Source organism: Trachemys scripta, chromosome 1 (assembly GCF_013100865.1).
Source record: "Trachemys scripta elegans isolate TJP31775 chromosome 1, CAS_Tse_1.0, whole genome shotgun sequence".
Lineage (NCBI taxonomy): Eukaryota > Metazoa > Chordata > Testudines > Emydidae > Trachemys > Trachemys scripta.
Genome location: NC_048298.1, coordinates 339,279,249 through 339,301,863, shown reverse-complemented (window position 1 = coordinate 339,301,863; position 22,615 = coordinate 339,279,249). Strand labels below are relative to the sequence as shown.

The 22,615-nt window shown below is 45.6% G+C and overlaps 1 protein-coding gene and 1 pseudogene across 1 annotated transcript; both read right to left on the bottom strand.

Moving 5' to 3' along the window:
• Positions 1 to 7,471: 7,471 nt before the first annotated feature.
• Positions 7,472 to 9,375, bottom strand: LOC117872243 (annotated as a pseudogene).
• Positions 9,376 to 21,196: 11,821 nt separating this feature from the next.
• On the bottom strand, positions 21,197 to 22,132 carry LOC117872236 (olfactory receptor 51G2-like). The gene has a single exon (XM_034760501.1). It carries the CDS (start codon positions 22,130 to 22,132, stop codon positions 21,197 to 21,199), a length of 936 nt encoding a protein of 311 aa, XP_034616392.1.
• Positions 22,133 to 22,615: the final 483 nt, after the last annotated feature.

Below are 22,615 nucleotides of genomic sequence, written 5' to 3'. Positions count from 1 at the left end.
AATGTACTGGGCAGGTTCAAGGAATTTTTTACTTTCCTTCCTGAAAAGAAAAAAGAACAGGAGACTAGGTTATATTTAACGAGACATCGTACTTCTCTCGGAGCAAATCTAGAGACACCCAGGAGCTTAAGACAGAGAAGCAAAAATATAGTCTTGGATTTATAGAACCAAGAGAAAGATAGGCATTGCCAGACTGGATCAGATCTGTAGTCTATGTAGCCCACTACCCAGTGACCAGTTCCAGATGCTGCAGAGGAAGGTGGAAGAAGCCCTGCAATAGGCAGCTATGAGATAACCTGCTTCCAGGGAAAATTCCCCTCCCCCTCGAGAGCCAATAGTTAGACATATTTTGTGCTGTAAATCAGGAAGGTTTTGAGCCCTTCCAAGACTTTTTTAAAAAAATCTTCACTACTGTAATTAAATATTCTGCAACCCATATATGCCTACAGTCCCTCTTTGAATCCTGCTAAGCTCTTGACCCCATTGGTCTCTTGTGGCTGTGAATTCCACAGCCTAATGAATGCTGTGTGATTTTACAGTTGAGANCACATTTGACTTTGAAATCCACTTACTTCATGCAAACACTCATCATACCTGAATAACAGGTGCAGGCGTTAGTATGTACTAGAGAGTGAGAGCTCAGGGAATGAATATTTTATATACTTGTCATCACTCCAGTTATAAGCAACAGAGGGTCCTGTGGCACCTTTGAGACTAACAGAAGTATTGGGAGCATAAGCTTTCGTGGGTAAGAACCTCACTTCTTCAGATGCAAGCCCTTCTTCTTGAATCTGAAGAAGTGAGGTTCTTACCCACGAAAGCTTATGCTCCCAATACTTCTGTTAGTCTCAAAGGTGCCACAGGACCCTCTGTTGCTTATAACTGGAGTGATGACAAGTATATAAAATATTCATTCCCTGAGCTCTCACTCTCTAGTACATACTAACGCCTGCACCTGTTATTCAGGTATGATGAGTGTTTGCATGAAGTAAGTGGATTTCAAAGTCAAATGTGTGAGTATTCATGGAAATGGAACTGCATTTCACACAGGAAAGTAGTCTATTGTTCTCTCTCTCTCTCTCTCTCTGCCCGTCTATGTCCTGTATGCATAAAATACGTAGCACCTGGGAGCGGCATTGTGACAGACATGGAGCTGAGCTACCATAATTAATGTGTGTTAACCCAGTTCTTAGATCCTGTAGAGCTATATTGCATTAACTATTGGGATGTTTATGCTATGGCTGTATTGGTTTAACCCAGCCTGGTTCTTCTTAGTTTAATCGCAGGCTGCTGGAAAACAAGCAGGAAGAGAAGCAACAGCTCAAGAAAAGCCATCACTCAGTCAGCACTTCAGGGATTTTGAGAGACATCACCGGAGCTACAAGCTGAGAAGAACCTATTTCCAGGCTACAGCCACGTTACGGAAATTGTTCTGCCAGGGCTGGGAGTCTGTTCAGAGATGGGGCAACTATTTCTGAGAAACTCTTCAGATTGGCAGACACAGACACCTCTGGGAAGTCTGACGGCCTTCGGCCTGCCTGGGTCCCTGTCAAAGTGGGAGATGTGTACAGACTGTTGGCTGAAAACTCTCTTATTCTCCCATGTTAGTCTTTTTTCCTGCTGTTCAGATTAAACAGTATTTTGGTTCAAGAAGTCTGACTGGTCACTCGTCTCACCACTGCTCACAGACTCCCAGAGAGAAGTACCACAGGTGCCAAACCCTCTTGGACACATAGTGTGCTGTAGCACAGGGTGGGAGGGTGGGAGGATCACGGGATTCCACCCCAGGAGAGGGCAGGGTACAAGACCTCACATCTGAAATTCAGAGACAAAAGAGGGGGCAGAGATGCCAGTAGCCCTGTAACTCTGAGGGGTCTCTACAGGGAAGAAATTCTTGAGCCCTCAGCCAGTCAGGAAACAGAAATATGCCCTATTGGACCTGTTACCACAAAGCAACACAGCTCTGAATTCCTGCGTTCACAATCAAGCCAGAGAATAAAACCTCTGAAAATTATTTGTTGATTAAATTTCCAGAAGCAAATAAACCTGAGGTGATTTGGGAACTAGTCATTAATATTCCGTGGGGTCTCCTATCGCTCAGCCCCTGGCAGGATCGGGCCCAGAGCACATGGAACCTCTAGAAATGGGAGCCCTTGAGAAATCCTGACTTGGGGCTTAGGTGTTTTAACACTCTGACCTCTCTTTCAATCTCAGATTTCGGTGTAGCTTGAATAATCGACCATTGACCCTGGGGAGATGTAGGGGAGAGGTTCCCAAGCTACCTAGCGCTGCCTGCCCTCAAACCCCATCACTGAGTCACCCCGACAGCCCAGCTGAGTCCTCTGCTGCTGCACAGAACATCTGCAAATGTGAACAGGTTTTAGCCTTTCCCCTTCACTGCACATTTTAAAGATAGTGAAACCCATCAACGTACCCAATTCCTGCTAGACGGGAGCTGCTGACACCAGAAGTCTTCACCCTAAAGGACGAGGAGTCATCAGAGAGGTTGCACAGGCAACCTGTTCAGACAGGGAGGCAACTGTGTTTATGAAGCATGTCTGCACATTCCCTTGGGGGCCACTTGGCCATGAGGGAACTTCAGCTGCTTTGCTTCCTGTGCAGCAGCTTTAACCCCGTCAGAGCCAATGCAAATTTTAGTAGCCAATTAACAGGGGATGTTGGGTGATGCTACCCAACTGGACTGCAGCGCCAGCCCTGGTGCAGGCTCTATTCCTGGAATCCAGATGTGTCATCAATGTTCATGTGGTTCTGATTAGTCACGTTGCTACCTCGAGGGCAGCCAAGTGCTAATGGTCATGATGTCAAAGCTGTCATCTTGCTAAAACAATAATAATAATAATAAATATAGGACTATATTTCTCTCAGCAACCTCTTTTCTGCATTACAAACCCCGGGTGCAGTCCAGGGAAGGGAGATTCCACAAGGCTCCATACATGGAAATATCTCTCGGATTGTTCCAGGAGGGGGTTCCCTTCCCTTTTCCCCGAGGAATGAAAAGGGGGACCCAGGATCCCCAAAGTTATGCACAGATCCTATTGATCCACTGGTAGCTAAGCCCACCCCCACACAATCTCTTTGCCTCTACAACTGCTCTAGGACCCTCTCCAACTCCCTGCTAGCACAGGCTCATCAGAGATGTGTTACAAGGGCCTGTCACAGTAGCCACTGCACAAAGGATCTGATGAAGGGATGTTTTAGAAGGTGGAGGGGGCAATACAGAGATGGGAAGGCTAGTTAGAGGAGCACAATACCTTAGCCATAGACTGGTCAAGAGGTTTCTACCTTTCCATATACACAGTGAAGCCATACAATCAGTCAGTGCAACCTTAGTTAATGTTCCAAAGAAGAGGAAGATGAAAAGACTCCAATTTCTCATGGGGATCCAAAGTGTCAGCTCTGTAAACAAATGCTCTTGCCTATCTATCCTGCATTGGGATGGATTGAACCCTCAGCAAGTTCACGGATGATACTAAGCTGGGGGGAAAGGTAGATATTCTGGAGGGTAGGGATAGGGTCCAGAGTGACCTAGACAAATTGGAGGATTGGGCCAAAAGAAATCTGATGAGGTTCAACAAGGACAAGTTCAGAGTCCTGCACTTAGGATGGAAAAATCCCATTCACTGCTGCAGTCTGGGGACCCACTGGCTAAGCGACAGTTCTGCAGAAAAGGACCTGGGCCTTACAGTGGACGAGAAGCTGGATATGAGTCAGCAGTGTGCCCTTGGTGCCAAGAAGGTTAACAGCATATTGGGCTGTCTTAGTAAGAGCATTGCCAGCAGATCGAGGGACGAAATCATTCCCCTCTATTTGGCACTGGTGAAGCCACATCTGGAGTATTGCATCCAGTTTTGGGCCCCCCACTACAGAAATGATGTGGTCAGATTGGAGAGAGTCTAGCGCAGGACAAAGAAAATGATTAGGGGTTTGGTGCACATGACTTATGAGGAGAGGGTGAAGGAACTGGGCTTATTTAGGCGGCAGGATTTCGGGGGCGGCATTTTGCCCCCCTCGGCGGAAATTCAGCAGCGGGGGTCCTTCCTCTCCGGATCTTCAGCGGAAATTCGGCGGCAGGTCCTTCACTTTCTCCAGGACCTACCGCCGAAGTGCCCCAAAGACGTGGAGTGGAAGGACCCCCGCTGCCGAAGACCCCAGGCCCCCTGAATGTTCAGAGGAGGAGCACTGCTGCCTAGGGCGGCAAAAACCCTGGCGCCACTCCTGGGTGTAGAGAAAGTAAATAAGGAGTTATTTACTCATTCGCATAACAAAAGAAATAGGGGGCACCAAGTGAAATTAATAGGCAGCAGATCTAAAACAAACAAAAGGAAGTATTTCTTCATACAATACACAGTCAACCTGTGGAACTCCTTGCCAGAGGATGTTCTGAAGGGCATGACTATAACAGGGTTAAAAAAAACTAGATAAATTCAGGGAGGATAGGGCCATCAATGGCTATTATCCAGGATGTGCAGGGATGGTGTCCCTAGCCTCTGTTTGCCAGAAGCTGGGAATAGGTGAGAACACATTTATCACCTGATAATTGCCTGTTCTGTTCATTCCCTCTGGGGCACCTGCCATTGGCCACTGTTGGAAGACAAGACACTGGAATAGATGGACCTTTGGTCTGACCTAGTATGGTCATTCTTATGTTCTTAGTTATCCCATTCTTTGAGCTGGAAACAACACACCATCTATGCTACGTGCTTATCACCAAGGAGGTCTGATTGGACACCTCAGTCCCTTCCCTTCAGGTGCTTGTGACCAGAGCTATACAGTCACCCCCAGCCTACTTAAAACAAGTAGGTTTATTAGCAAATATCTTCCTGTTATTTTAAAACCATTTTCTCCAATACTTTGTGCTGTCACACATCTACACTCATCCATGGCTATGCCCTTGCTTCAGACCCACCCTAGTTTCCCTCTATTTCTGAAAGCATATTCCCATCTGTTTGCCCCTTTCTTCTGGAAGCAGCCTCTGGGAGGTCAAACATGTGTGAGCCTCGGCCCAGTTACCATAGTGCTCAACCCTGGTCGGCCGAGGTGCCCTCAGGCTACTTTCTCCCAGTAAGACTTTCTAAGATGAGGCCTCCGTGGGACACAGGCTGGGGGCTTCTCTTGTGCTCTGCAATCCCCTGTCTAGGGCAGGTGGAAGGTCTGGGGCTCCTCACAGTGTCTCTTGCTCCCTTGCACCTCTTACCACGTGCGGCTCTAGCTTCTGGCCTGGAGAGAGAGTGGAGGCTTGGGTAATGAGAAGGCACAGGGGTGTGGTATTGGGGGAAGAGATGGGGCAGAGGGTGCAGTCTCAAGGGAAGAGGAGGAGCAGAGCGTGGGACCTCAAGGGGAAAGAAGAGGAGCAGGGGTGGGGTCACAGAGAGGACAGGGATCCTGCATGTGTCACACTTTAGCCTTTTGAAAAGCGGTCACCCTACACTGAATGGGCTGGGCTGGGATAGGAGCTCGCTGTGCCTCTGTGGGGGAGTTGAGGACCATCTCTACCCTTTTTAAAACATCTGGGGCAGCACAATGAAGGAGAGGAGGAGAGAATCTTGCTCTGAGACTCTTGCCAATTCTCCTGTGTGTCAGACCCTGTCATAAATGTAATGGAAAGGGTAACCACCTTTCTGTATACAGTACTATAAAATCCCTCCTGGCCAGAGGCACAAAATCCTTTTACCTGTAAAGGGTTAAGAAGCTCAGGTAACCTAGCTGGCACCTGACCAAAAGGACCAATACGGGGACAAGATACTTTCAAATCTGGGGAGGGGGGAAAGGCTTTGTTTTGTCTGTTCTTTGTCTGTTTGTTCTGTGTGCTTGCCAGAAACAAATCAAGAAGGCAAGCAATCCAGCTCAATTAGAATTAGTAAGTAATAATAAGGAAATGTGATAGCTTACTTTTATTTTGGCTTGTAATTTTCCTTGTCTAGAGGGAGGTTTATCCCTGGATTTGTAACTTTAAGGTTTTGCCTAGAGGGGAGATCCTCTATGTTCTTAAGTCTTTTGTTCTTCTGTAAAGTACTTACCATCCCGATTTTACAGGGGTAGTTCTTTTACCTTTTCTTTAATTAAAATTCTTCTTTTAACAATCTAATTGTTTTTTTTTCATCATTTTAAGATCCAAAGATTTGGGTCGGCGTTCACCTGTACCAATTGGTGAGGATATTATTCTCAAGCCTCCCCATAAAAAGGGGTGTAGGGGCTTGGGGGATATTTGGGGAAGGTAGGGCTCCAAGTGGCCCTCCCTAAATGTTTGTTTAAATTACTTGGTGGTGGCAGCATTACTTAATCCAAGGAATAGGGGAGTTTTTAAGCTGAGTTGGTAAAAATAAGCTTAGGGGGTCTTCGTGTGGGTCCCCACGTCTGTACCCTAAAGTTCAGAGTGGGGAGGGAACCGTAACAGACCCTCACTCAGACATGCAGCATTCCTATGTTTAGGTGGGGAGTGGGCTCAGCAGGTATGTGGTGTACACAGCCATCAATGGGGCTCCCTGAATGGCTTCTCCAAGGGATCCAATGTTAATCATGTCTCTGACATGACTCTGTCACAAGTACGTGGCTGAGGGAGTAGGGGAAGGGTGGGTGTCCATGCCGATTGAATACCCCTGTCCACAGCTGGTGCAGTTCTCATAAATCACAGAGCACCCAGAGTACTCAGGAAGGGCCCGGGGTGTGACTGCAGAACAACTAGGGGGAGGGATAGCTCAGTGGTTTGAGCATTGGCCTGATAAACCCAGGGTTGTGAATTCAATCCTTGAGGGGGGGGCACTTAGGGATCTAGGGCAAAATCAGTACTTGGTCCTGCTAGTGAAGGTAGGGGGCTGGACTCAATGACCTTTCAGGGTCCCTTACAGCTCTCTGAGATATTTATATCTCCATACATTTCATTTTTATTTAGTTTTCTTCACAGCCTGTGAATGTTTAGCCAGAGAGGGGGCAGTGACAGGCCAGGTGTAATGGGAAACATCATCCAACCCCCTTCATTTTATTTATGCATCTGATGAAGCGGGTTTTAGCCCATGGAAGTTTATGCCCAAATAAATTTGTTAGTCTCTAAGGTGCCACAAAGACTCCTCGTTGTCTTTGCTGATACAGATTAACACGGCTACCACTCTAAAATCGTTTACTTTATTGACTGTATAAAAAGGAATACAGAGGTCAGAGCAGCCACTGAAGTGGCAATTTATGGGCCAACATTCCACCGGTCCCCCAGCTCTCCATGAACATAGTCACTTTGTAAATGCTGCTGTCTGCTTTGGTCTTCTTCCTGCAGTGCGCTGTCCTCTCTCACCAGCACCTCTTCCATTGCTCCAGGCCTTAGACCCCAACTGAACCTCTCTCTACACAGTGCAGATCAGTAGCTCATGTCATCTCAGTTGTAAGGTCCAGGATGGAATAGATGGCCCGTGTTTTTCGGCTACCACATCACCAGTGTTGCAGCCAGTGATCAATTGACCCTTCACTTGATGAACACTCTGATTATCCTCGCACGAAGGTGTTTGCTCTTCACACTGTACACAATTGGGTTCATCAGGGGTGGAACCAGCAGGTAGATGTAGCCCAGGAGAATCTGAAGCAAGGGAGGAGAGCCCTTCCCGAATCTGTGTATCACAGACAGGCCGATCATTGGCGTGTAGAAGAGCAGGACTGCGCAGAGGTGGGAGACACAGGTGTTCAGGGCCCTGACATACTCCGCAGTGGATGCGATGCTCAGCACTGTTTTGAGGATCATCACATAAGAGAGGAATATGACCAGTGAGTCCAACCCCACCGTTAAGAGTGTAGTAAACAAGCCATAGATGCTGTTGATTGAGATATCTGAACAAGCCATCTTCATGACATCCTGGTGCACGCAGTAGGAATGGGACAGGACATTGGCTCGACAGTACCTGAACCGTTTCAGGAGAAGGGGGAGTGGGAGTATTATGGCCACCCCTCTTAGCACAAACACCAGTCCCATCTTGGCTATTCTTGGCAAGGTTAAGATGGAGGCATATCTCAGAGGGTCACGGATTGCAAGAAAACGGTCAAAGGCCATCAACAAGAGCATGGAGGATTCAATGCATTGAAGTGAGTGGATGAAGAACAGCTGGGCAAAACAGGCATCGAGGCTGATCTCCCTAGAATTAAACCAGAATATGCCCAGTGTTGTCGGTATTGTGACTATCGATATGCCAAGGTCTGTGATGGCCAACATGGAAAGGAAAATGTACATGGGCTCATGGAGGCTTGGATCTGTTTTTATAATGAACAGAATGACTGAATTTCCTACTATCGAAATAACATACATTAAACAGAAGGGGATAGAAATCCAGGGATGGATGTCTTCCTGCCCAGGTATCCCGGTGAGAAGGAACACTTTGAATTTGGTATCATTGACAGCTGACATAATGTAATGGACAGGTCTGAGGAATTTTGAACTTTATTTCCTGAAACGGAAAAGAACAAGAGACTCGATGATATTTAATAAGACACGTTTCTGCTCTCAGTGCAAGTCTAGAGACTCCCAGGATATCAAGGAATATCAACAAAAACATACTCTTGGATTTAAACCGCTAATAGTAAGATAGGCACTGCCAGACTGGATGAGACCTGTAGTCCATCTAGCCCAGTATCCAGTGGCCAGCTCCAGATGCTTCAGAGGAAGGTGGAAGAAGCCCTGCAATAGGCAGATATGAGATATCTGCTCCCAGGGAAAGTTTCCCCCTTACTCCCATTAATCAGACACATTTTGTGATAGAAATCAGGAAGGTTTAGAGCCCTTCCAAGACTTTTGAAAAATACCCTGACAATTGTAATTGAATATTATGACAGGTTTCAGAGTAGCAGCCGTGTTAGTCTGTATCCGCAAAAAGAAGAACAGGAGTACTTGTGGCACCTTAGTGGTTACCCATACTAATATCCAGTCCTAAGCTCTTGGCCCCATTGATATCTTCTGGTTGGGAGTTCCACAGCCCATTTGAACACTGTATGATTTTACAATTGTGACTTTACCAAAGACACCCTTTCTGGCTCTCCTCTTCTGAGTGTTTCCCACTGTATCATGACATGTGTATAAAGACATGGAAAGTGCGTGGGGGAAATGGTCATTGTACTTATCTGTTCTGCCACTACCTCTTTCCAGCACATGGAATAAATTCTTACGGATAGGTTCTTAATTCAATAACATAGACTTCAACTGCCTCACTCCAGATGTACATGGTAAATTCAATCAGAACCAGGATCTATTAACTTTTCCTTACCAAATGCTCACCCGGATACACTCTGATCCCCAAGAATCCCACCAAGAGGAGATGAAATGCTTTGCCTGGCCAATGTTGATGGAATCCAGATATTCCGATCGTCCTACAGCCTTCTCTTCATCCTCACAGTACCTGCATCTTGTCCCCAGGCAAGGGTCTGTAGATACATGACAAGTTACAAGCTAACACAGACAGTTAATTCAGCTGATCAAGTGAGGGTGAATGGGCATAAATGGGTGAATGGGCATAGATGGATGTAAATTAGATACAACCACTTTACACTCCCCTTCCCTGCTCCTCATCTCTACTCTGCTGCAAGAGAAACCAGTGGTTCTGTTCTCGCATGACTTTTTAGAAGGTCTTGCATGGGTATTTCAGAGTAACTGTGTTCATGGCCCTGACTGTCAGTTTTAGACACAGCTTTTGGTCAGTTACCAGGAGACAGTATCATACAACTGTTCACTGAATGAAGAGTTAATAGCATAAACCCATTGCTAAGAGTATGTGGAGCACTTCTGAAATAATTACTAAAGCAAAAGCCATTACGTAGTAACATTACCACTACTCCTCCCTGTAGCGATTCCAACAACTCTGCTGCTGGCTTTCTATATACATGAACATCATGAAAGTTTGATTTGTAATATTTGTATTACAAGGAAAAGTTTTGGCATAACTTTTACACGTCTGTACTTTAGTACATACATGTGAACCCAGTCTTTCCCCTCTGATCTGCTTTCAGGGATGATTTTTCAGGTCAGAGTGGGACTTAACATGTAGCATCTGTCATCTGGATTTCTTTAGAACCTGAAAAGATTGCAGCGTCTCACCCTTCATTCAGTCACTTCTCAGCAAACAAAAGTCTAGTAACTCTTCTGTCCCTGGGTTAATAACTGACTGGTTCTCCTCAGGTTCTGTTCTGTCAGTCTGTAGCCTGTATCCGGAATGGTAACAAGCTTTGGGATCAGTATAGAAAATAATCCTTCTGTGAGCTCTCACTCTCTAGTACATAGTGACCCCAGCACCTATGATTCAGGCACGATGAGGGTTTGCAGGAAGTGGATTTCAAGATTTTAATTTCCCACATGCAAGTAGTTTATCTCTCTCTGACTGCCTCTGTCCTGTATTCATAAAATCCTTAGCACCTGGGTACGGCATTGGGACAGACATGCATGTTAAACCCAGTTCTTGGGATGTTTGCTGTGTAACTATACTGGGTTAACTATTGGGATGTTTATGTTTAGGCTATATTATGGCTCTTCATATTTTCACAGCAGGCTGCTGGAAAATGAGAGGAAGGGAAGAAACATCTGAAGAAAAGCCATCTCTCAGTAAGGACTTCAGGGCGGTTGAGAGATCACACCGGAGCTACAAGCTGAGAAGAGCCTATGTCCAGGCTCCAGCCACGTTACACAGCTTGTTTTGCCAGCGCTGGGAGTCTATCCAGAGGTGAGGCAGCTGTTGCTGAGAAAATATTCAAACTGACAGGCACAGACACCACTGGGGAAGTCTGAAGGCACTCGGCCTCCCTGGGTGCCCGTCAGAGTGGGAAGGATTGGGGTCAGGTATGTATACAGACTGCTGTTTGTTTGAAAACCCTCTTATTCTCCCATGTTACACTTTATTTCTATTGTTCAGATAAAACAGTATTTTGGTTCGGGAAGGCTGGCTGGTCACTCGTCTCGCCACTAGTCAGACTCCCAGAGGGAAGAACCACAGGTGCTGAACCCAATCAGACCTGCTGGGGAAGCACAAACGACCTACAGTGTGTTTTAGCCCAGGTCCCAGTCTGAGGGTGGGAGGATCACGGGATTCCACCCCATGACATGAAAGGATACGAGTCCTGACATCTGGCACTTGGAGGCCAGAGATACAGGTAGCCCTGTAATTTTGAGGATTATCTATGGGGCAGAAATGCTGGAACCTTCAGCCAGTCAGGATATAGAAATATGCCATATCAGACCTTTTACCACAGAGCAATGCAGCTCTGAATTCCTGCCTTCACAATCAAGCCAGAGAATAAAACCTTTGAGAACGCTTTTGCTGATTTAGTTTCCAGAAGCAAATAAACCTGAAGGGATTTGGGAACTAGTCACTAATATTTCATGGGGTTTTCTCTCCCTCAACGCCTGGCAGGATCAGTCCCAGAGCACATGACACTTCTAGAAAAGGGACCCCTGGAGAAATACTTACTCAGAGATAGGGGTTTAAACACTCTGAGCTCACTTTGAATGTCATATTTCTGTGGAGCTTTCACAACCCACGGTGGAGCATGGGCAAATGTAGGGGAGGGGTTCCCAAGCTACCTAGTGCTGCCTGCCCTCCAGCCCCTGTCACTGAGTCACCCTGACAGATGACTCCTCTGTCGCTACACAGAATGTCTGCAACTGGAAACAGCTTGCAGCCTTGTAACTTGCCAACGTACCCAGTTCCTGCTAGACGAGGAGCCACTGACACCAGAGGTCTTCACCATAAAGGACAAGGAGTCATCAGAGAGGTTGCAGGGCAGCAGGCAGTATCTGTTCAGACAGGAAGGCAGCTGCCTTTATGAAGCATGCCTGCACATTCCCTTGGGGGCCACTTGGCCATCAGGGAGCCTCAGCTGCTTGGCTTAGTGTGCACCAGCTTTAATCGTGTCATGGCCAATGGAAACTGCAGGAGGCCAAATCACAGGGGATGCGTGGTGATCCTACCCACCTGGACTGCAGCGCCATCCTGGCTGCAAGCTCTGCTCCTGGAACCCACGCTTGTCATCACTGTTCATGTGGTTCTGATCAGTCACATGGCTACCTCGAGGACAGCCAAGTGGTAATCATGTTGCTGTCACAGATGTGATCCTGAGAATATAAGAAAATAAGAATGGCCCTACTGGGTCAGACCAAAGGTCCATCTAGCCCAGTATCCTGTCTTCTGACAGTGGCCAGTGCCAGTGCCCCAGAGGGAATGAACAGAACAGGTAAACATCAAGTGATCCATCCCCTGTCGCTCATTCCCAGCTTCTGGCAAACAGAGGCTAGGGACACCCTCCCTGCCCATCCTGGTTCATAACCATAGATGTACCTATCCTACATAAATTTATCTAGTTATTTTTTGAACCCTGTTATGGTCTTGGACTTCACAATATCCGCTCGCAAGGAGTCCCACAGGTTGACTGTCCATTGTGTGAAGAAGTACTTCCTTTTGTTTCTTTTAAACCTGCTGCCTATTAATTTCATTTGGTGACCCCTAGTTCTTGTGTTATGAGAAGTAGTAGACAACACTTGCGACATTGGCCAGTGCAGGTACTTCAGAAGGAATTAACAGAACAGGTCAATTATTGAGTGATCCATCCCCTGCGTCTCCTCCCAGATTCTGGCAGTCAGAGGTTTAGGGACACCCTGACCATCTTGGCTAATAACTATTGATGGACCTATCCTCCATGAAGTTATCTAGTTATTTTTGGACCTGTTATAGTTTTGGATTTCCCAACATTCCTTGTTAATTCCTCAGGATGACTGTGCATTGTGTGAAAAAGGACTTTCTTTTGTTTTTTAAACATGCTCCCTACTAACTTCACTGGGTGACCCCTGGTTCTTCTGAATGAGTAAATAACACTTCATTATTCACTTTCTCCACAGCACTCAGGATCTTATAGACCTCTATCATATCCTCCCCATGGTGAGAAGAGCCTCGGGCGGGCTGGCTGGAACCATCTCCCTCCCACCCAGCCGCTCCACACCTCCTCTCCTGAGACCTTAAACCACCCCATGGGAAAACCTTGTCTCTTCCCAAAGATCCTCAGTTGTTTATATGTGCCATGCAGATTCCAGGGCAGCTGAGGAGGTGGTTGTGATGCTACCCCCATCTGTTTATGACATAGTTATGATACATCTTGTACAAAACATGTCTTGTGAGGTGTCTGTGGAAAAATTATGGTTTGCAGAATATGATGATCCTATTTGTGTGCATGTGTCCTTTTTGTATGTGAAGTTATGAATATTGACTATGTATCTGTATTTCAAATGTAGTTACACTAGGTGAAACCCACTAGGCAAAATGCTTCCAGTCTGGACAGGTGATTGTGAAGGGCCTATTCAGGGCAATGGGCCATTATGGAAAACAATAGGCCCTTGAATAAACTTATCCCCCACCTGGTGAGCCTTCCTGAGAACCGTCCTGTCATAAATATAAAGGGAAGAGTAACAACCTTCCTGTATACAATACTATAAAATCCCTCCTGGCCAGGGGCACAAAATCCTTTTATCTGTAAAGGGTTAAAAAGCTCAGGTAACCTAGCTGGCATTTGACCAAAAGGACCAATAAGGGGACAAGATATTTCAAATCGGGGTGGGGGAAGACTTTGTTTTTGTCTGTCCTTTGTCTGTCTGTTCTGTGGCTTGCTAGAGACATATCAAGAAAGCAAGCAATCCAACTCCATTAGAATTAGTAAATGCTAGCAAAGGAATGTGTTAACTTTCATTCTGGGTTGTGATTTTCTCTGTGCTGAGAGGAAGGTGTATTCCTGGTTTTCTCTTTGTAACTTTAAAGTTTTGCCCAGAGGGAAATCCTCTGTGTTTTGAATCTGATTGCCCTGTGAGATTATCTTCCATTCTAATTTTCCAGAGGTGCTTCTTTTACCTTTTTTCTTTCTAATAAATTTCTGGGTTTTTTTAGAATCTGGTTGTTTTTTTCAGTGTCCTAAAAAAAACCCAGGTTGGTCTGTGCTCATCTTTTTTATTCTCAAGCCTCCCCAGGAAAGGGGGTGTAGGGCTTGGGGGATATTAGGGAGGAGTAGGAACTCCAAGTGGTCCTTTCCCTGAGTTTTGTCTAATCACTTGGTGGTGGCAGCGTTACCTAATCCAAGGTACAAGGGAGAATTTGTGCCTTGGGGAATTTTTAACCTAAGCTGGTAGAAATAAGTTTAGGGGGTCTTTCATGTGGGTCCCCACATCTGTACCCTAGAGTTCATAGTGGGGAGGGAACCCTGACACCTCCGGACAACATATGCATAATGTCTGCTATGATTCAGCAGGGCAGATAAGGGCATGTGACCAGACTACATAACAGTAAACTCCATTTTGGTACCTGTATTTTCCTACTATATAAGGTGGGGTGTGTCGTCATCTCTTGGCCTCACTCCCCACAAAAGAAAACTCCTGGAAACATCTGAGGAACAAAGACTGACCTGGGGAAGTGCTAGTCCCAGGCTAAAGAATTTCTAGCCTTCGTATGAAAACTTGATGGACTGCTTCTATCATCAGTCAGGGTGAGAAATTGGTAATTCATAGCCAATCTATCTACTATGTTAGGCTTAGTTTGCATTTTTGTTTATTTGTTAGGTAATCTACTTTGATCTCTTTGCTGTCACTTATAATCACTTAAAATTCATCTTTTAGTTGTTGGTAAACTTGTTTTCTGCTTTATCTTCACCAGCATGTTTTGAGTATCGTGTCTGGGGAAAATCTCAACTCTGTGTACAAAGGCTGTTGCATATCTTTCCCACATCAAGGGGAAAGTGACCTATATTATTGAGCTGACACTGTACAGGCACCTGTGCAGTGAAAGATGATAAATGCGGCACTATGCCCCATATTTTTCATAGATATATTGTTATAATATAATTTTGGCATAACTAAGATGTGGTTTATGCAAGTCTGAGCCCCGGCTGGAAAATGTGTCTGGCCTGTGAAAGGAATGCCTGGAGTTTTAAGCTGCAAGCGGGTGCAATTTGTCTTCAAGAAACTCTGAAACCTGCTTAAAACAACACTTAGGGTGAGAAATTACTACTTCTAGCCGGTTTCTTTGATGTATTAAGCTTATTTTGTGTGTTTGTTTTATCTGCTCAGTAATCTGCTTTACTCTGTTTGATATCCCTTATAATCACTTCAAAACTTTAAGTTAATAAACTTGTTTTATTTTCTCTAAACCCAATTTGTGGAATTCATAACTGGTGGGAGTGGTCAAAGAGCTGTGCCTATCTTCCTCCACATTGAAGGAGGAGGCAAATTTCAATTAGCTTATGCTGTATGGTTCTCTGTGCAGCACAAGACAATAGAATTTTGGGTTTACACTCCAGTGGGGCATGCACTTGAGTGCCTGGCAATTCCTTAGCGGAAAGCCTTCCCATGCAGTACTGATTTCAGTGTCTGTGTCTTTCTGCAGCTGGTTGTGTCCCTACCTGTGTGTGTGTGCTGGAGGAGGCTTGAGGGCCTGGCTCAGCAGGACAGGGTGAGGGAGTCAAAGCTGGTGGAACAGACGGGCTTAGTGGTACCCTAGTACATCAGGTAGCACCCCGCAAGGGGGGACAACCCATCACTGTGATACAGCAAGCAGAGTCATGCACACAGCTTATTGCTTTGAGACACTGGTGGCGATTTTAAGTGAGTTTTAAGTGTGGTGGCTGGAGAACAATCAAAGTGGTTACCAGTTTGTTGTTTTCTGTTTGCTTATTTCAGGCAAGGGAAGTAGGGACAGAAAAGTAGGAACATGAATGAAAGTGAAGTTACCAAGAAGCTAAAGCTCTGCAGGTTACAGGCAGAAGAGAGTGAGAAAGAGCACCAGAGACAGATGGAATTAATTACAGATAAAATAACAGGAAGCAGAAGAAGCCAGACAGAAAGCAGCCCACCAGAGGGCCATGGAGGAAGTAGCAGCCAGGCAAAAAGCTGCCCTGTAATTGAAAGATAAAGAAATCGAAGCCCAGAAGCAAGTCATGGAACTGCGAACCAAGAAGATGTAGGAGAGGGGAAAAGAGAGGAAGCATGAACTGGATTCGATAGAGAGGCAGTGTTAGAGAACTTATTTCTTCACTTTCCCACTTCCCTGGTCCTTTTCTCATGAACAAAGAGCAACAAGACCCGAAGTCCAAAGGTGCAAACAATCTGATGTTTATTGGGGTGAACTTTCAGCAAGCTTAAATCCAAGTATATAGTAATATTCTCAGCTATACCTTAACCAATCATTCTACTAAAATTTACCTAACCAATCCTAACATATTATAACATAATTAGCTAACCAATTATATCTTATCACCTTAATCAGTTTGCACCCAGCAAAATAAATTATACAGGAGACAAAAACAATCACAGGACCAGAGACCATGCAAATAAACATAGCAAAGTGGAAACTCTAATGACAAAACAATACCGAAGTGAGGATTTCACAACTGCATCTATAAAGACACAAGGGTTCCCAGCTGTGTCTATTGATAAGTGAGTTCTTATCAAACAAAAAACTATTAAACTAAATTTCCTTTTACACCGTCTAGACTCTTCCCTTTCTCTAAAGTTAGAAATCGGATTACCTTTCTAACAGTCCCAGATTGCCTTATTTCAATATAACTGGTTTAAAATGTGTAAGAACGTGACCATACACTTTCCAGTTTATGGCTGCGCCCACTGCTTAGCCAAAGGCCTTAGCTTAAAAACAGAGCCTCAGACTGTCACAGTGAGAGAAGGCCCTTATGCAGATTCTTTCTTTTATACCTTTCTAATTAGCTAAATGATAAACATATGCCTAAATTCTTAAAGTATAGGCCTTTACAGACAGGCCTGAATATCTATATCCTAACAGGCAGAACCATAACCACCCACCAGGGGGCTCCATTTCTCCAAAAATCCACAAATGGGAGGGGTTGTGTCCTGGATACAGCGAGATGTGGGACATTGCTGAACTTCATCACCTTTGAGAGGCTGTGTGTGCTCCATGAGATTCGAGAGGATCAGAAGATGATCATTTTGCTTGCAAAGTTGTCTGGGAGAGCTCTGGATATAGTTAATAAGATGCCAATGGGTGATGCGCCAAATTATGGTTAATTCAAGGAAATGGTTTTAAAACAGTTTCAGATGACACCTGAAACGTATAGAGTAAAATTTAGAACCCTTAAGAGAGGGGCTGGGATGAGTAATGTGGCATATGTAAACCAAAGGAGAGATTTGATGGATAAGTAAGTAAGGGGGAAAAGTATTTCAAGCTTTGAAGAAATGTGTGTTCGGGTTGCTCAGAAGCATTTCCTGAATATATGTAATGATGATATGAAACGGTGTTTATGGTATAAGAGGGTAAAAATTGTTGACGAACTTGCAACTTTTGCTGATCAATTTGAACCGTCCCAAGCGTCTATTTGAAACAAATCACAGGCCGAGGGGTTTAAGTTTGGTGGGAAGCACGATTCCCATTTTACCCCTTGTAAGAAGGAGGGTGGATGGGAGGCTGGACACTCACTTCCCCAGTTTCACTCCTCCAAGAGCAAAAGAGCCCAGGAGGTGCTCTCGTTGTAACTCCATTGAGCACCTGAGGAATGAATGCCCTGTGCTGAGTGAGAACAGGCATCAAGTAACTCAGGGAAATACTGCAACGCAGTGCACAGAGGCACCTCAGGCACTTGCCACTTATCATACACGGTTTGTAAAAGTAGCCACTGCACAGCCTGGCAAGAAGCACATAAAGGCTGTCCAAGTAAAAGGCAAAGAGCTTGCTGGGTGGAGGGATACAGGTGCAGAAATCTCTGTGGACAGGGGAGGCTTTGTTCAGGAGAAAGACATACTGCCAGATGGCAAAGCTTTTGTTAGTAGGGGTCACAAAATCCTTGTACCTCTGGCTAAAGTGCACATGAAAACTGTGGATTTGGAAGCTGAATTAACAGTTTCTGCTGTTCCCCATAACCCAACCCAAATATTATTGGGGAATGACTTTTTCAGTGTGGCTCGGGCTGTCCAGGGGTCTGTCAGCAGCAAGGAGGAATTTTTTCCTGAAGCCCCAGAGGAAAAGAGTAAAGTCACAGAAACTGCTGGGGAAATGGGATCATGTCTCTTTAATTCCTCTATAGCAGTGGGAGACAGTCTGGGGTGGGTGTGATTGAGATCCATTCCTATGGCCAATGGCTATTTAATTTGGGCGTGAACAGGGACTGGGAGTGGCTGGCTCACTACAAAAGCGTTTTTCCCTCTCTTGGTATTGACACCTCCTCATCAATTATTGGGAGTGGGCAACATCCACCCTGATTGAATTGGCCTTGTCATCGCTAGTTCTCCACTTGTAAGGTAACTCCCTTCTCTTCATGTGCCAGTATATTTATGCTTGTATCTGTAATTTTCACTCCATGCATCTGAAGAAGTGGTCTTTTCCCCACGAAAGCTTATGCCCAAATAAATCTGTTAGTCTTAAAGGTACAACAGGACTCCTCATGGTTTTTTATAACAATGTACAAGCACATTCGCAGGGATGAAATACCAGCTACTAACGGGCTCTTTAATGTAGTAGGTAAAGGTATAACAAGAACCAGTAGCTGGAAACTGAGGCCAGATAAATTAAATTTGGAAATGAGGCACACATTTTGAAACATGACTGTGCTTTACCCAGTGGAACAAACTCCCAAGGGAGGTGGTGGATTCTCCTTATCCCTCCAAACAAAGACTTCATGCATTCCTGTAAAAGACGCTTTAGGGGAACACAAGTTATGTGTTAGTCAAATACAAGTCATTAGGCTCAATACAGGGATAACTGGGTCAAATTCCGCAGCCTGTGCTGTACAGAAGGTCAGACTAGTTCAGTGGTTCTCATTCTTTTTTGATCACGCCCCCCTTCTTTGTGTCTGTAAGAGTTTACGCCCTCCTCCTCCCGCCACACTAATGCATATACTGATGTATGCAGGGGCGGGGCTTCAACTGAATCGATTTATGTTTCTTTGTTTTTCTCTTGAGTTTTCCTTTGGTGCATGAATGACCCAAGGACCCATTGGAATAAGAGCCAAAGCTGTGATGTTGCACTCTATATGATTTTATGAAAATATGCCTATGCTAATAAGGTTAAATATAATGTAACTGGAATATGCTTCATGCAAAAAGGTCTCTTGTAAGGTATCATTACAAAGCTTATAATCTACTGAGTGTGATCATCTGATTTGTATAAATGTACCACTCTTGTAGCTGAAACTAGAAATATGAAATATAACTCTGAGGGCCTATTGTCATTATCCAAAGTGTGGGCCATTAATGGTGGTTTGGAATCTTGATGACTCCCATCAACCGGGACAATTGACTGCAGATGGCTGTGTTTTACTTGTAAGTCTTCCTGTATATGTGTGTGCGGGCAAGTGGGTAATGAAGTCTTGCAGTGACATGTGATCATGTCACCTGAACTGGAATCCATCTTTAACCTGGTGCTTTTCCACTGAGAACGGGGGGGGGGACCCAGAGAGGGACAAAGGATTCCCACCTTATGCAAAAGATATATAAATGGGTGGAACAGAACAAAGGGGGATGCAATCATGAGAAATCCCCTAGCTATCAGCTGAGCTGGAACAAGGGCTGTACCAGGGGAAAGGATTGTGCCCAGACTAGGAAGGTGTCCAGTCTGTGAAAGAAACTTATTGAAACATCTCTCAGGGTGAAATTTTATCTGGATTCAGTTGTATTACTGTATTAGGCTTAGATTTGCATGTTTTATTTTATTTTCAGTTGTCCTAAAAAACAGGGATTTGGTCTATGCTCACTTTGTCAACCTATCGGTTGGTATATTATTCTCACCCCCACCTGAAGAAAGGGGGTGAAAGGGAGATATTTTTGGGGGGATAGGGCTCCAAGTTGCCTCTCCCTGAGTGTTTGTTTCAATCACTTAGGGGTGGCAGCAATACCATCTAAGGACAAGGAAAGGATTTGTGCCTTGGGGACGTTTTTAACCTAAGCTGGTGGAATATAAATTGAGCGGGTCTTTCATGCCCAGAGTTCAGAGTGGGGAGGGAACCCTGACAGCCTGTGATACTTAAAACAAGATCCCCCTGTGTGGGGTCACATTAATTCAGTCTTCTCCAAAACACAGGCTCTGCTACCCTCCAGTCCCATCCTCCTCCTTTATTCAGGAGCCCCCATCACCCTGATTGCTGGGGTCAGTGTTGATTCAGGCTTTCCGCACCCCCTGCTGCTCCTTTTCTCCTGAGCTCCCACCTCCTGCCCCATCTCTTCCCACTAGGCCCTGCCCCCTGCTCCTCCACTTCCCCTGAGCCTCTGCACCCCGGCCAGGCTGGAGACGGGCCACAGTAAGAGCTGCCCCAGAAGCCCAGGATGCTGTGGGGAGCCCCGGACTCTGCACCATCCCTGGGTTGAACATCCAGGGAGGTCGGAACACAGGCTGGGGGCTTCTCTCAGGACCCCTAGCCTCCTGTCCAGGGTAGATGAATGGTCTAGAGCTCCTCACAGCTGCTCTAGTTCACTGGGAGTGGGGTCATAAAGGAGACGTGGCTCCTGCATATGTCCTGCTTTTGCCTTTTGAATAGGTGGTCACCCTACAGTGAATGGACTGGGCTGGGATAGGAGCTAGCTGAGACTGTGTGGGGGAGCTGAGCACCGTTTCCACCCCTGGAGCAGGATAAATGGAGGGGAGGAAGAGGGAATCTGGGCTTGCGTCTCTTGCCAGGATTCCTGTGTGTCAGACCTTCACACACACAGCTCTGCTCTGACACAGAGAGGAGTGAGCTCAGTGGGAGTGTTGTGTGCAGGGTGGGTGTCTGGGCCCCATGAATAGCCCCTGTCCACAGCTGCTGCAGCGCCAATGGATCACGCAGCACCCAGAGCGCTCAGGAAGGGATGTTTAACCAGAAACAGAACAGTGACAGGCCAGGTGTAATGGGAAACAACATCTACATCCCTTCTCTTTATTGACTCTACAGGCAGGAATTCTGAGGTTAGAGAAGCCACTGACACAGCTCTTTATGGGCCAAAATACCACCGGTCCCCCAGCTCTCCACAAACACAGTCATTTTGTAAATGCTACTGCCTTCCTTCCACCAGTGCTCTAGCCTCCCTCACCAACCCCTCCCACATTGCTCCAGGCCTTAGATCCCATCAGAACCTCTCTTTTCAAAGTGGAGATCATTAGCTCATTCCGTCTTGCATGTCAGGGTCTGGGATGGAATATGGGGCATGTGTTTTTCACGGCCCCTGTCAACAGTGCTGGAGTTGGGTGACTGTTCACTTAAAGAACACCCTGATTATCCCTGCACGAAGGTGTTTGCTTTTCACGCTGTAAACGATTGGGTTCATCAGGGGAGGAACCAGCACGTAGAGGTAGCCCAGGAAAATCTGAAGCAAGTGAGAAGAGCTGTTCCCGAATCTGTGTATCACAGACAAGCCGATATGTGGTAAGTAGAAGAGCACGATGGCGCACAGGTGGGATACAAAGGTGTTCAGGGCCCTGAGTCTCTCCGCGTGGGATGCGACATTCAGCACAGTTTTGAGGATCATCACATAGGAGAGAAAGATGAGCAATAAGTCCAACCCCACCGTTAAAAGTTTAATAGACAAGCCATAGATGATGTTGACTGTGATATCAGAACAAGCCATCTTCATGACATCCTGGTGCAGGCAGTAGGAATGGGACAGGACACTGGCTCGACAGTATCGGAACCGTTTCAGGAGAAAGGGGAGTGGGAATATTAAGACCACTGATCTTAGCACAGCCACCAGTCCCATCTTAGCTATTCTCAGTGGGGTTAAGATGGAAGCATATCTCAGTGGGTTAGAGAACGCAATGAAGCGGTCAAAGGCCATCAAGAAGAGAATGGAGGATTCAATATATGAAAGAGAGTCGATGAAGAAGAGCTGGGAGAAACAGGCATCAAGGCTTATCTCCCTAGAGTTAAATAATAATATCCCCAGTGTTGTTGGTATGGTGGATATCGATAAGCCAAGGTCTGTGATGACCAACATGGAAAGGAAAATGAACATGGGCTCATGGAGGGTTTGGTCTGTTTTTATAATGAACAGAATAACTGAATTGCCTACTATCGAAATGACATACACTAGGCAGAATGGGACAGAGATCCAGAGATGGACATCTTCCTGCCCAGGTATCCCGGTGAGAAGAAACACTGCAGAGTTGAATTTGGTGTCATTGACAGCTGACATAGTGTACTGGGCAGCTCCAAGGTGTTTTGAACTTTCCTTTCTGAAAGGAAAAAGAACAGGAGACTACATGATATTTAACAAGACATCTTTCTGCTCTCAGTGCAAGTTTAGAGGTTCCCAGGAGCTCAAGGAAGATCAGCAAAATCATAATATTGGATATACACCACTGATAGGAAGACAAGAACTTCCAGACTGGATCAGACCTGCAGTTCATCTAGCTCAGTATCCAGTGGCCAGTTCCAGATGCTACAGAAGAAGGTGGAAGAAGCCCCGCAATAGGCACCCATGAGATAACCTGCTCCCAGGGAAAATTTCTCCCTGACACCCACTAGTTAGACATATTTTATGGTGTAAATCAGGAAGAGTTTAGAGCAATTCCAAGGCTTTATTTAAAATAATCCTCACTATTGTAATTGGATTTTCTGGTTACCCATATAAACATCCAGTCCCTCTGTGAATCCTACTAACCTCTTGGCCCCATTG

Coding starts and splice junctions, on each gene's coding strand:
- LOC117872236 (XM_034760501.1), bottom strand. CDS start 22,132: ATGTCAGCTGTCAATGACACCAAATTCAACTCTGCAGTGTTTCTTCTC.